General features: G+C 49.4%; 1 protein-coding gene across 2 annotated transcripts in view; it reads right to left on the bottom strand.

The window, feature by feature from the left end:
* Positions 1–2,189: 2,189 nt before the first annotated feature.
* The window catches only part of Ints9 (integrator complex subunit 9), an 85,759-nt gene continuing 73,446 nt past the window's right edge, over positions 2,190–14,502 (bottom strand). For both annotated transcript variants that reach the window (XM_029541601.1, XM_021202927.2), the window contains 6 exons: positions 12,400–12,571; positions 9,125–9,249; positions 7,389–7,556; positions 5,239–5,337; positions 4,233–4,370; positions 2,190–2,748 (listed from right to left, as the gene is read on the bottom strand). In XM_029541601.1, coding sequence (XP_029397461.1) covers positions 2,572–2,748; positions 4,233–4,370; positions 5,239–5,337; positions 7,389–7,556; positions 9,125–9,249; positions 12,400–12,571 — 879 coding nt within the window. In that variant the 3' untranslated portion in view covers positions 2,190–2,571. The remainder of the gene's footprint in view (positions 2,749–4,232; positions 4,371–5,238; positions 5,338–7,388; positions 7,557–9,124; positions 9,250–12,399; positions 12,572–14,502) is intronic.

Here is a 14,502-nt window from a genome sequence, read left to right as displayed (position 1 = left end):
GACCTCTGCTCGCTCTGGCCCAAAGATTTATTATTATATGTAAGTACACTGTAGCTGTCCTCAGACACACCAGAAGAGGGCGTCAGATCTCATTACAGATGGTTGTGAGCCATCATGTAGTTGCTAGGAATTGAACTCAGGACCTCTGCTCGCTCTGGCCCAAAGATTTATTTATTATTATATGTAAGTACACTGTAGCTGTCCTCAGACACACCAGAAGAGGGCGTCAGATCTCATTACAGATGCTTGTGAGCTATCATGTGGTTGCTGGGATTTAAACTCAGAACCTTCAGAATAGCAGTCAGTGCTCTTAACTGCTGAGCCATCTCTCCAGCCCACAGTTTTTCTTAAAATGATTCAAGCATGTGTATTTCATGTCTCTATATATGTGCATGTGTGCCTGGTGTCCTCAAAGGCCAGAAGAGGGCTTTGGACCCTTTGGGACTAGTTACAGGTTGGGAGCTACTCTATGGGTGTTGAGGAATCGAGCCTGGGTCCTCTGCAAGAGCAACAAATGATCTCATCCACTGAGCAGACTCTCCAACCTTGGATTCAATTTAAGATCAGGTTGTCTCTTACCGAATGAACTTTGATCCATCGTCATTTGCTCTGGTATAAAATAAAGCACTTCCTAATATTTCCCCAGCGTTCCCCTTCCTTATCTTCTGTCCCTTCAGCATCTGCAGTCCCTCCTTTTGTGGCTGACTGATATTTTAAGGGCTGTGGGCTCCGTAGTGACACCTGCTCTTTCACTCCTGAGAGGGACAAGGTGTCCCCTTTACATGTCAGTCCAGTGAAAGGTGGGCCAACGCAGATCTTTCCGTAGAGCCTCAGGCTGAGCTACTCTCCTCTCAGTTTCTCTTCTTGTTACTTTCGTTTTTCCTCTGAGGTTTTACTTTTGTTCTTTTTATAGTTTCTGGAGGTAAAACTTTGGGTCCATTTTAGGCCTCCCTTTTATATAATCATTTGTCTTCCTTAACTCAGGTTGTGTTCCTTGGCACTCCCGATCCTCTGTCCAGTGTGACAAGGCACAGGGAAGACTAGAAGAGCAGTCAGCGCTCACTGGTTCACACTGGAAGGGTCTGGATCACAGGTGAGCAGTGATTCTGTCCGATTCTCTGTGAGCTGCACCTGCTTAATAAGAAACCTGGAGTATCAGGCTAGCTCCACTCAGTAGGTGTTGGGAAACCCTGCTATTAACCTCTTCCATGATGAGATAGCTCCTGGAGCTCCAAGCAAAATGGAGGGACTCCCTTTTTCAGTCTGGCTTCCTCTTCTCTGCCTGACCTTATCTGGGGAGCCTGACCCTTCATCTTCTACCTGAGGAACGTCACCCAGTTCTTAGTGAATTCATAGGTTCAACTCCCTTTCTTCCAATAAGAACCTGCCAGTGAGTACCTGGAATGTCTCTCCTTGTAAATGAGGCACTCCTGGTACTTTAAGCTGCAGCCAAGGTACTTTAAGAAAAACCACTTCCCACTCTCTAAGGTGTATATAGCCCTTGTTTACCCCGAGTAAAACAAGCACACGCTGTTTGCTGTTTCACCGAATACTGTCTGAAAGGGCTGTAAAGGACATCCTTGGAGCACCACCCCCAGGATCCTGCTGCTTGGGGTACAGGCTGGGCCCCCTGGGGGAGGAAGCAGAACTCCAAACCACAAACCCTCTAAGACTACAAAAAAATAGAATTGACAAAAGGGGGCTCCCCAGTCTCCCTTTAGTCACCCCAACCTCTAGGCTAGAGTGGGAGTTCTTTTTGTACAAAGTACCTTTCCGTAGAGTTGAAATGTAGCTGAATTTACTGTTTCTGCTGCTTTTTTTGAGATAGAGTTTCAATGTATAGCACTGACTGTCCTGGAACTCACTCTGTAGACCAGGCTGGCCTCCAACTCAGAGATCTGCCTGCCTCTGCCTCCAAGTGCTAGGATTAAAGGCATGTACTGCCTGCCAGGTTGTTTCTGCTTCTTGAGACAGGGTCTTATGAGCCCAGGGGGTCCATGAGCCTGCTGTGTCAGAGGATGAGCCTCCAGCACTGGGTGGTACATCTGCATTTCTGCAGACAGGGCCTGTTAATGATTAGGGCAGAAGTGTGGTAGATGTGCTGTGGTGGTTTACTGCTGGGTGGAGCTGCAGACTTTTCCCCCCAGACACTAAATCATTATTTAGACTGTAGTTCAATAGAACTGGAGACTTCTATAAAAATAATGTTTATTTTTAGCAAAATGGGCCACCGAACAGAGCGAGATAGGTTCGCTTTCTGATTTGGGGACTGACCTTTATTAGGTGTAGCACTGTAGGCGGGTAAGTCTGAGAGTTAACCCCTGTGAGCCCCGAAAACACAGGCCAGGCATTTTTTCACTTCCCTCAGGAAAGGACGTCTGTCATGCTGTCACCCATAGCTGCTCGGGAGCCCAGAACTGAAAAGAACAGGCCTCTAAAAGTTCTTGGGGTCAGCAGTACGAGGAAGTCACACTGGCAGATCCTAGCCGGAGACACCTCTCCTCTCCGGAAGTCAGAGGACACCACCAGACTGTCTCTGGGTGAAGGGCTAGGATGTCACAGATGCCCCACTCAGAACTTCTGCAGGAACCTGAGGACAAGGTCCCGCAATCGGACCCTCAGCGTCTCGTCATTGTCACAGATGATGTGAGTGGAGTCTTCTTCAATCTGGATGAGTGTCTCGGCTTCCTGCAGCAGGACAATATGGCCCTTGGCTGTGTCCTCCACCTTAATGTCACTGAAGCCATGCTGTTCCAAGAGAAAAGAGAAGGATGGTGCCTCTGAGAGCAAGGCCGGACTGAGCACCCACACTGGCATTTACATTCAGCACAGCCCTGACATCGGGGCCAGAATCCAACCAAGAGGTTTTATTTATGAAAGGCCCCATGCACAAAAACTCAGGAAAACTTCTGAGGCCTGAGTCCACCCAGATGCTCAGGTTCTTGGAGAAGAGCTAGGCTGCTGGTCCTGGCACCTGCCTACTTTTGGTCTCTGCAGTTCTGAGCCCCAGGAAAAGCACGGATCCTCACAGCGAGGTACCACTCACCTGGGGCTGGCAGCATCTCCCCAGCCACCCTTACTGAGGATTGTAGAATCTCCTTAGAAATGAGAACTACAGCTAAGTTAGAGTTGCCTGGATGAGACACACAGCAAGCAGAGAGCCTGAGGCAGGGACTGCCTGTCCTTTGCTGCAGGACACCCACATAGCCTTGCAAAAGAGGTGAGACAGGGAGGGCCAGGCAGGAGAAAAAGGTAAGATCACTGTGGAAAAGCAAGTTATTGTGAGAAATAATAATTTTAAAAGTGAAACTTGAAACTCCTGGCTCCTAACAGGAGCCTGTAAAGCCTCACGGGAGATGGGGTCCTTTATTCATCTACAGGACTGTGGGAAGATCTCAAGAGCAGTTTGGGAAAATCAAAAAATAAAGAAAACCAAGCCTGAAACGGGAAGCCTTGTCTTTGAAACTTGAAAGAAGTCAGCAGCTGAGACAGTGTGGTTATTATGGCTTAGCTGGAGAATGTCTAACCCTACCATCAGGTACTGGAGTTTTCTCAAGGCATACCCCATGCCATCTTCACCCCATTCCCCTCTTCCTAGTAAGGGTGATATGTGGAAGCATTAACCGTCACAATCCTGCAACAAAGCTTTTATAAAGCTCTTTACGGCACTGATGCAGTCAGGAAGTCCCCTTAGGCGTGGGGAAGCTGCTGCATGGCCAGGAGCACTGCCTGCTCTTCCAGAGAGATGTCCATGGTTTCACTCCTAGCACCCAAGCGGCAGCTGGAACTGTCTGTAATTCGTTTCAGGGGATCTGGCCACCGTGGGCACCAGGCATACACAGGGTACACAGATAAATATGCAGGCAGAACACCCCCTCACAAAAGAATCTCTCCTTTGAAAGAAGCGGGCCATGGGATAGAGAGCCACTGTGATAGACAGCACAGCATCTTTCTCTTGCCTGTCTCTTGGACCCACTTCTGACGGAATCACTGACCTTCGTCTCTTATGCTAGCCCTCCCAGAGAGTGGTGCTCTTCCAGCGAGGACAGGCAGCCTGTACTGCGCTATCCCTGCTGCTCCCTAGCTGGAGACTGAAGGACAGGGCTGGTGGTGAGCAGAGACTAGGAGCAGCCCAGGAAGGAAGATGGTCTTTGGCTTAGTTCATTTTGAGCCTCTTCTTGTTCTGTGACATCCTAGCACCCCCTCGGGGGCAGAGCAGGCCACCAGCTCACCTTCTCCAGGGTCTGCACAAACTGTTCTACAGGGATGGAGCCGCTCAGCAGAGGCTTCAGCACTTTGCAGTCGGGAACGTCTTCGTTCACCCGCTTCCTCTTCTTACTGCTGGTGGGCTGGGTGGGCTTGGGAGGGGGCTAGGGCAGAAGGAAAGTGTGGCTCTCAGTGAGCATCTCTTCCCTGACTCCATGGCTGTGGCCTGCTGGCCTGGCATGAAAAGCAGGCTCAGCAGCTGGGTTCCTTCCGCCTGAGTTCATGCAACCATGTACCTGGGATCATAGCTGCCTTTCAGCAAAAACCAGTGTGCATTTCCAGGATTCATTAACTGATGAAATCCCTTCTAATAGTCACTGGCAGCCACAGCCATGCGTGCTGACTAAAAACAGACTGCAGTGTCTGGCAGTAAACCATTGCCATGCCACCAGGCAGTGGCAGAAAAGCATTAGGAGGTCAGAGAACTCGTGGACCTCAGGGCTCTGTGAGGATCAGCCCAGACAACGCACGGCAGCAAGCACACAGTGCCTAGTGCTCTAAGTGCTAGCTAACTACAGGGGTACACCAGCCACGCGGCACAGCTGTGGAGGGGTGCTCCTGAGGTGAGCGCTGCCCCGTGTGCCTGCCTTCCTGGCTCTGCGCTGTGCTTGTATTCCAGGCATCATGAGAGATGGACGCTGTCTGCAGCTTGCAGCCTCGCCCAGTGCTGCTCAGGTTCGGGGACCGACAAGGCACGTGCCCATGACAAGCTGGGATAATGCTGCTACTTCAAGAGCTGGGGAACAGGGAACTACTTGGGAGAGCTTATGTGGTTTCTGGGAGGCATGCGTCCAGAGGAAGAAGTGGCTAAGAATTTGTACAAAGTGCTTTCTTTGTTTCGAGTACACACAAGTCTCCATCAGCTTAAGCTTCAGTGTCTGATTGGGATGAACTGGGAGCTGGCTGGGCAGAGCTTTCCTAAGGGAAGAGGTCTCCGGGGTCCACACCCAGTCCCCCATATGCCCTGGGTACCTGAAGCACATGCTTGTTATCCTTTGTGTGCAGCACAGCTGAGACAGTCGCCAAGGAGATGCCAGGCTTGATCTCCATGGGCACCAGGGAGTCTGCCAGCTGAAAATAAAATGCACGGTTTCACACAGGCTCCCTCTCAGAGGAGGGAAGAATCCCAGGGTGGAGAGAGGCCTGGGGCTTAGTGGAACAAAGCACTGAGCTCTTAGCATCCTCTGCCCCAAAGGCCTCCAAGGATGGCCATGATACTGTTCTTGGGTTTTACTTACACTGTTGCAGTTCAAAATGACCAGATAACTCAGTGCATGAACCAGGTACACCTCTGCAAGTCTCCTGCCCACCACAGCGATGCAAGGAGAAAAGGGAAGAAAGGAGGCGGCAGACCACTGGCTAGGACAGTGGGGGAGGTGGCAGACCACTGGCTAGGACAGTGGGGGAGGCGGTAGACCACTGGTTAGGACGGTGGAGGAGGCGGCAGACCACTGGTTAGGACGGTGGAGGAGGCAGTCGGCCACTGGCTGGGATAATGCCGCATCATCCAAGTGCTTTGCGTGGTAGCTCCTAGGTACTGGAGCAGGGATCATCAGGGCAGCTGTAAGTCAGTGTGGGCTGGACATCGCCACTATGAAAATGGCAACATCTGCTGGGTGCATGCACCTGAATGCTTCCACTTCCTGGCATCACTCATGGGCTCCAGACAGCCTCTGAAGTCCTCTCAGAACCTATCAGATTCCTCAGCACACACGCCAGGTGCAGATCCCCTCACTCTTTCTTGTGCCAACCCTGTACCTTCTCTAGGTGACCACTGCAAGTGGACTACATGTTTGGTTGTTTTTTTTTTTTTTTTTTTTTTTAACAACACTGTTTTTTTTTTTTTTTTTTTTTTTTTTGATCCCTAGCAATCTGGTGTCTGTAAGTGGCAGGACAAGTGTCCCCCCCCCCCTACTGTGACCTGAGCAACCACAGTGCACACACTGCAGTGAGCTCGGAGCTCTGGGGTCCTGGTGCTCAGGCCTGCCTATGTGCCGTCCTCAGATGTACAGCTTTCCCCCAAGCCAGGCTGCCTTCGTTTAAAAACAAACCTATGTGCAAGATGCCATTCCATAAGCACTGCTAGGCAATGCCAGTTGGGTAGGAGGTGAAGCTTATAGCATTTACACATCAACAACACAAGATGTGAGGGCTGCTCCCTGAAGTTCAAGCATGGGAGGAGGGTGAGGAGTTCCACACTGCGGCAGTTACCCAACACCTGACTGTGCCAGGTCATATCCTTCACCTTGGCTTTGTTCACGGACAGCCTGCCCCGTAAGTGACTGTTCTCTGCACTGTTCAGGCTGGCGTAGGTCAACACTCCCCCACACCTCATGAAGTGGAGCTGGGCGGTCCATCGTCTATGAGAACAGGCCTAAGGACTGACAGCTCTGCTTGCAAATCCTCCATCCTGGAAGTCTAAAGAGGCTGCAGTCTGGGGAGAGGGACTTCCGCTAACTGCAGCAGGTTTTAACCCCTTCACCTCCCACATGTACTTTCCAGGGCTGTGGTCATGTGATACTGATTCTGTCGTACACTGTCTTCCATGACAGCCTTGGCCCCCACATGCAGCAGCACCTGGAGAAAGCACTCAGAAGCTGAAAGGACAGTCAGTGGTAGACAGAGGAGGGAGCAGAGCACCTGTGAGAGAAACCTGGAGAAGCTGGCACAGTGGAGCCATCTGTTTTCTGGAGTTGAGAACTTTTCTCATGGAAAGCCGTTTAGTCAAGTCAAAGGTGTTCGAAGTTCTGATAAACAATGAGGAACCCATGGGCTGGAGGCCCCTGCGCAGCAGCCCCCCATTGCTCTACAGTCACCCTTCTTCCTCGTTCTCTTCCCTAGTGGAGTCACCTATGCACAGCATTACTTCACTGTGGCATCATTTGTACAATGTGCCTTTTACATTTCCTTGTGATAGAACTCAAGCTAGCACTTAGAACGTAAGCCATTTAGACCTGGATGTCACCTGCAGGACCACACCAGTGATGGCTAACATAAGGAGCCTAACATAACTTGCCTGGGGGTCTGTGCTCTTTCCTTCCTTCAGTTGTGAGAGACTGACAGTGTCCGGAGTGCACTCTGGTGGAAAGCAGGCTTTTAAGGCTGAAAGGGCAGCAGCTCACCTCTGGCATGATTTCAATTTTCTCATAGCGTCGTTTGAAGGGCAGGGCGAGGACCTCAGCCCGCCGATAGGACATGGCTGGCGGCTGGCAGTCAATCATGAGGTCCATCCTGTGGGACTGGGCTGGCGGTGGCTGGGTGTACTGCTCAGGACAGACCACGTGCAGGGGCTGAGGAGCAATGCGACAAGGAGGTCACAGAAAAGGGCAGGCTGAGTTGGGTGTGGAGCTGCAGCCCCAGGCTTCTTCCTGACCCCTCTTGGAGCATCCTGGAGGCTCAAACTCACAATCAGGCCATTAGAGCACATTCTCTCCAAGCTGCTAACCCAAGACAGGACGAGTATGCTCAAGGAGCCTAGGTGGCTGAGGGAAGGGCCTGCTACCTCTCTGCACTTGTTTTTATTTTTCACTACGTCTAAGTAACTTTTGTGGTGACAGCCACTGTGTCTACTCCCTAAGCTGAGCTCAGCTCCCTGGGTGCAGTCTTCCTGTGATGCCTGTCCTCTGTGCTATTACAGGCCCTTGACTAACTAGGAAGAATTTCGGCTTTGGGTTAGCCCTGTATTCTGGGTTTGGTATATCTTAGGCTATTCTCAGATCAGTGGAAACTGGCAGGCCATATGCCTACCTGAGTATGACAGTGAATTGGAGATGAAAATCTGTGTGGATATCACCCAGCTGAACAATAATGCTGGAAACCCACAGGTCCGAGGATTGCCCTACCCTGAGAGTCTGGAGTAAGCCGCAGATCCTCTGCATGAGGGTTTCCAGTGGTCACGCCTGGGTGGATCTATAGGACTTTTAGGACCTTGTGTTCTTTATGACCTGGCTAGCATCTGACACCTCTGTCCCCTGCCTCAGCCTGAGCATCCTCCAGACTGTCCCTCACCAGATAGCCTCTGATATCTAACATTAGCACGTGACAGAGGGGTGTGAAGCTGCTTAGTGTTGAAAAGAACATGGCCCCTGGCCACTCCCTCTGCATGCTGGCGACCACACAGGGCACTCTGTCCCCTCAAGTGACAAGCTGGAGCTCCAGCATCAATCAGCTTCCTGTTCCGTGTCACCCTGCCCCATCCTCTTATATATGGATAGCATCATGACGGCAGTCTGTGAGGAGGAGGAAGGAGCTAAAGCTAGCAGGTGAAGGAAGCAAGCATACCTGGGTGCAAATGACCGGGGAAGGAGGGGGCCTCGCACACACTCAAGCTCTGGAGATGCTGGTCAGGGCATAGACCTTTCCTCTCACAGGGTCTCAGCTGTCTTCCTTGCCAACTCTAACTGTTCCCCCATCCCTACTTTCCGTCCCAATGCCTTGGCTCATCTCCTGAACCCTGTGCAGAAATCCTCACTTTTCCTTTTCTTGCAGAAAATGCGAAACAGAGCAACCATGAACCTACCATGTAACTCAGCTCAGATTTAGGCACATTGAGTGACTTGGAGGGGAAGAGCATCTACATGCTTTTCTGTGGCCACATTGGTCCTCATCAAAAGAACCCATTTATGCCTGCCTTCCTGCCCTTTCCATTTCTTCAGAGGGGGAACTTTCCCAGTGAATAAAGATCATTTCCTGAAGTCTGAAGGGCAACAGGCAGCATCCTACAGAACTGAAGACAGGCTTCTGTGAAGACAGGCATCTTCAGGGCATGGCTGTGTAGACCTGGTCCACAAAGAGCCACATTCAGACCCTGGCCCCCAGAGGAAACAGCGAGTGTAGATCCAGGCTACACTTGGTTTACCTGTACTTCTTTAAGCAGCTTTGACACCTGGATGAAATTCAGTCGAGTGTCAATTGGGCAGTAGATGCACTTCATGGCCAGTGGCTGGTAAGGAGCCAAGGCCTCCAGGTAGGAGAAATCAGGTTCTAGAAAAGTGTAAACAGGGAACTTTAATATTCAAGAAAAGACAACATTGAGCCAGCTGCAGCTGATGTCATCAGGGCCAAGCAGACAGTCCTTGTCAGAAAAGGATGTGCAAGGAAACAGTATGGCCCATGGGAAGAAGGGGGTCTCATGAGGAGGTGGGAGGCTGCTAGAGGCATGGGTGTGGGCTCAAAGCTTACAAAACAGATAAAATGAGACAAATAATATGGGACACACAAGGAAATGGACGTTTCTCTAAACAAACTGTCAGCTCAAAATGGAGAGGAAAAGGAACCCCTATGTGGTTGTACACTTTGGAGGCTGAGGCAGGGAACTGCTAGTTTAAGGCTACTCTGGGCTGCATAGTGAAGACTCTGTCCCAAAAGGAAGAAAAAAAAGTAAAGGAATAGAAAGTTGTCATTTGGCAAGCACCTCAGTGATAATTTATTCAGACTGGAATCATTAATCAGTGATAGATAGAAAGCTGGGGAATGATACATTCTCTTTTGCCCCTGCAAGAGCTGAAGAGCAGTGCTGGGAAGACAGTGTAGTGTTTAGGACCTCTTCCAGAGGTCCAGAGTTCAATTTTCAACAACCACATGGTGGCTCGCAGCCATCTACAGTGGGATCTGATGCCCTCTTCTGGCATGCAGGTGTACACATGCAGCACTCACAGTGACGGGACCTGGCACAGCCACAGGAATATCACATCAGCTGCTCAAAATTAACATCCAGGTGGGAGACAGAGCACGGCAGCCACCTACCGGGTATCCCACACCTCACAGACTGCACAGAGCCCTAGTCCACATCAACAGGCTTTGGCTGAGACTGTCACTCTCCCACCAGGAGCCCAGGCCTCCAGAGGAGCAATCTGTCACATTGCCCAGTTTTTCCTCTCAACAGCTACCAGTGCTTGCTTGGCAGGGATTATTCATACCAAATGAGCTGCCCACAGAGCCAAGAGAACAGTATATTGTGCTCACCCCACAATACCCAAGGGGACAGGTCTAAGACCCCAAGTCCCTCCTCTCGGCTTATGAACTGCTGAGGCAATGGACCTTAAAGAATTAAAGTCTCCCCATGAACCTCACACTGGGAGTAGAAAAAGACTGAAATGCTAAAAGCAGCCATGAGGGCCCCACCCCCACCCAGGAAGAGATTTCACAGTCCAGCAACTTACAGGACCACTTTGCAGACAGAGGCTGATGGGTCAGTGATGGGCAGAACCTCATCCTGACCAGGACTGCTAATTAGGCATACTGTAAGACCTCTATTTAAATGTAAATCTATGCTCTACCCTAAAGATGGATCCCTTATCTGTCCTTAACATGGCCTCACTGAATCAACCTTCCTCTGCTTCTCACTGTTTTTCTCACTGTCCCTTTACTTGGCGTCTTAAGGTGGGTGGCTGAGCCCAGCTCACAGGACTGCCAGGGCCATGCTTTCATTCTGAAACCTCTAGTAACGGGGCTACCAGGAAGGAGTACTCTACAGTAGTCAACACGAGCAGCAAAGGCAGATGAGCTTCCCCTCACTCAAGCGGGGACTAGAAACCTCAGGAGGCAGTGAAATGTCAGCATGTTGCCAATGTTATCACGAGTGGCCTCTCACTGTGCCCATGGGACTCTGTAACTACTGTCACATCAGCATAGCTCACCAGAGAGAGCAGGAACGACCATCCACTCCCTTTCCACAGTGTTCTCTTGACAACCTCAGCAAAATCCTAGTGGTGTCCAAGTTTTGGGCTTTGTGAATTAATGTACTATGGCTCCCAGAGGGTCAGGGTTCCTGGTGCAGTGGAGTCACTGTGTCTTCCTGTTGGATGCACACTTCACAGGGCAGCAAGGTGAGATGGGGCTATTCAGTGACCATAACAAATCCACGAAAACCTCTCCAAAAATCCAGCTCAAACACGAACATTACCACCGATCCCAGCCCACCATGAGTAGTCACCCTAGCCCGGCTAGCCTCTCGCTGCTTCTACACAGGACACTGAGGTGACTGTGGAATTATTGTGGCGGCACCCAATGGAGAATGAGCCCAACATTTGTGAATCTGTCACCCCGTCCCTGCTGAGAAGAAGGTGATGATAGGGATGGTGTGATGGCTATTCTTGGTTGTCAACTTGACTATATCTGGGACAAATTACAGTTCAGAAATAGAAGGCACCTGTGAGAGATTATTTTTGCTTGGTTTGAAGTGGTAAATCCACTTCTAGTTCAGACCTTTGAGGCAGAAAAACACACCTTTAATCTGGGCCACACCCTCTCTGACAGCCTACATAGGGACAGTGGGAGAAGGAAGCTTTTGCTCTTCGCCTGCTTGCCTTCCCCTTGCTAGCACGGCATCCCTTCCCTAGCCTATTTCTTCAGGACAACAGCATATACTAAAGACCAACAGAGACACTCAGCCTAGTGAGACCGAGCAACTACTGGATTATTGGACTCTCCATTCAGCTATACTAATGACACACGTGCGCGTGCACACACACACACACACACACACACACACACACACACACACACACACACACGAAGAGAGATTCATTCCACTGATATAGATGGGCATGTTGGAGGCTACAACAAGGTTTCAAGATCCTGACTTCACGGCCTGTGAGATTTCTAAGCTTAAAGGCAGCGTGAAGACCTTACAGTGATAAAACAGGGAGAACCCCTAAGTCACCTCTGCCTGGCCTCATCTCACTGAAGGCTTTGTTCCTTCTTGAGGGCTCTGTTTCCAGAGCAGACCAGAGTCAAAGGTCCAAGACCTAGCTAAGTAGACAATCCTAACTGTGGAGAGCAGACCAGACCAACATTGCCGTCACTGAGGTTCTTAACACCTTCTAAAGTCCTATCCAAAAGCAGTGTAGATTTCAGTATTGAAAGAAAAAAAAAACCCAAAAAACAAAAAGGAACAGAAATGAAAGTTGTGCTTGATCAATAGTTGCCCAACATGGCTTTTCCTTTATTCCTTTGCATCTATGCTGTTCCTGTTTATTTTTGCAAACAGGGTGCTCTGGAATTCGATCCTCCTGCCTCAGCTTCTCCAGTGCTGAGGTTAGGGTGTGTAAGGCTGAAGGGCTGTATGTATGCTTTCCTCTCTGCGCTGTAGGCTCAGGCACCATCAGCCCGATGGAAGACTCTAACCCTTACCTGTGAATATGACGGTGTTGAGGCTGGACTTCCCCCAGAGCTCCATGAAGTGGACGACGTCCCCAAAGCGGAGGGAAGGATGTCCGGTGAACAGCACACACGGCTGTCTGAAGTCATTGCTGAAGTCACCGTGGATGCTGCGGTAGTGCTTCAGCTTATTGGTCTGAATGAGCTAAAACACAGGAAAACCCGAGCTGTGTTGGAGAAATGACTGGAAAATACAATCCAAGACAGCAAGCCAGAGACTAGAAGACTACAAAAGCTACCCCTGCCTGAGGCCTGCTGTCCAAACTGAACAACTTGGCTCAGGCCAGAGGTCAGCAGAGATAATTCAACGAGACAGCAAGTGAGTACCCGGAGACACTCAGCACCAGGCACCAGTGGGGAAACGCCCACCACAGCAGCAGACGCTGCTCCTTATCCAGTACGATGGCCGATGTTAGACCCGCCACACCAAATGCTGGCCAGAGTGTGGTACAGAGGACTCCCTCCCTCCTTGCTGGTGGGATGAGAAATGGCACAGCCACTGTGGAAGACTTTGTTGTTGTTACATGTACCGGAGGACCCAGTAATCATGCTCCTTTGATATTTAACTCAAAGGAACTGAAAGCTTAAGATCCACATCGACAGCAGTTTACTTACAACTGTCAACACTTGAAACCAACCAGCCTGTCCTGCAGTTGGTAAATGGATAAACTGGCACATCAAGACAAGACTATGGACTATGGATTCAGTGCTACAGAAGCTATGAGAAGATGGAGATGAGTGCGTTACTGAGCAGAAGATGAGACTATGAAGAGGCTGTGCACTACGTTAGATGAACTAAACGGCATTCTGGCAAAGACAATGGTGTGGAGGTAGAGGTTGCGCCACAAAGCCCACATGACTCTGGATGGGTCTTTGAGTATACAGTAGGGGCATCACCCAGAGTTCTTGTGAATTTTCAGCAATATTCTTATGTATTATGGTATACAGAACAGAGGCACCAAGTGTGTTTATAGTTGTGCAAGACACTGCTGTTTCTGAAATGGAGATATCAGCTGAGAATTCTTTTAACAAAAATCAAGGAATAACCTGTCCAATAACGGGAGAATTATTAAGAGTAAATTAAGTCACTGTTGTGTATCTGTGATACAGGACTGATGACCGGCAGCAATTACACAGTAATAATACCACGAGTCACCCAGAGAAATGCATGTGAGATCAAACCACTGATGGGGACCAAACAGAGGCACAGACACCCCTGTGAGGACAGGACTTCTTATACAGTTCAGGGAATACTCAGTTGGTAAAGTGCTTGCCTGAGTTTGGGCCCTCAGCACCCACATAAAAAGCTGGTGTGCCTATGTGTGTCCAGTGCTGGGGATGTCCAGTCAGGAGAATTCCCAAGGCTTGAAAGCCAGCCAGCCTGGCTGAATTAATAAGCTCCAGGTTCAGTAAGATAACTTGTCACAAAAAAACAAGGGGGAGGGGGATTAAGGTTGATAATTGATGCATACACATATGGACACATATATAAATAGTTTGAAAAATTAAAGAAATTTTACATATATGATTGACATGTCTAGGAAGAACATTTTAAAGAGAATATTTACTTTTATTTTATGTGTGTATTTTTGCCTGTATATATTGAGCCAGATCCCCCAGAACTGGAGTTTACAGATGCTTGTGGGCCACCATGTGGTGTTGGGAATTGAACCTGGGTCCTCTGGAAGAGTATTCAGTGCTTTCAACTATGGAATCGTCTCTCCAGCCCCTAGAGAGAACATTTTGATAATAGATTTGTTCCTATGGAAGGTGGGAGTAGATATTAGAATAAAAGTCCCCTGCATAAGCTATAACAGGAGGGCTGGGAACTGCCCAGGTTTATGGTAATACAATGTGTTTATTAGAGGGAGCAAATTAATTAAATGAATTGTGTGCTAGAGTACTTTTCAACTTTTATTATTATTATTATTACTATTATTATTATTATTATTATTATTTTGGTTTTTCAAGACAGGGTTTCTCTGTATAGCCCTAGTTGTCCTGGAACTCACTCTGTAGACCAGGCTGGCCTTGAACTCAGAAATCTGCCTGCCTCTGCCTCCCAAGTGCTGGGAT

This window comes from Mus pahari, chromosome 8 (genome assembly GCF_900095145.1).
Source record: "Mus pahari chromosome 8, PAHARI_EIJ_v1.1, whole genome shotgun sequence".
Classification (NCBI taxonomy): Eukaryota; Metazoa; Chordata; class Mammalia; order Rodentia; family Muridae; genus Mus; species Mus pahari.
The sequence above is the reverse complement of the archived record's forward strand: the minus strand, read 5'-3'. Positions and strand labels throughout refer to the sequence as shown.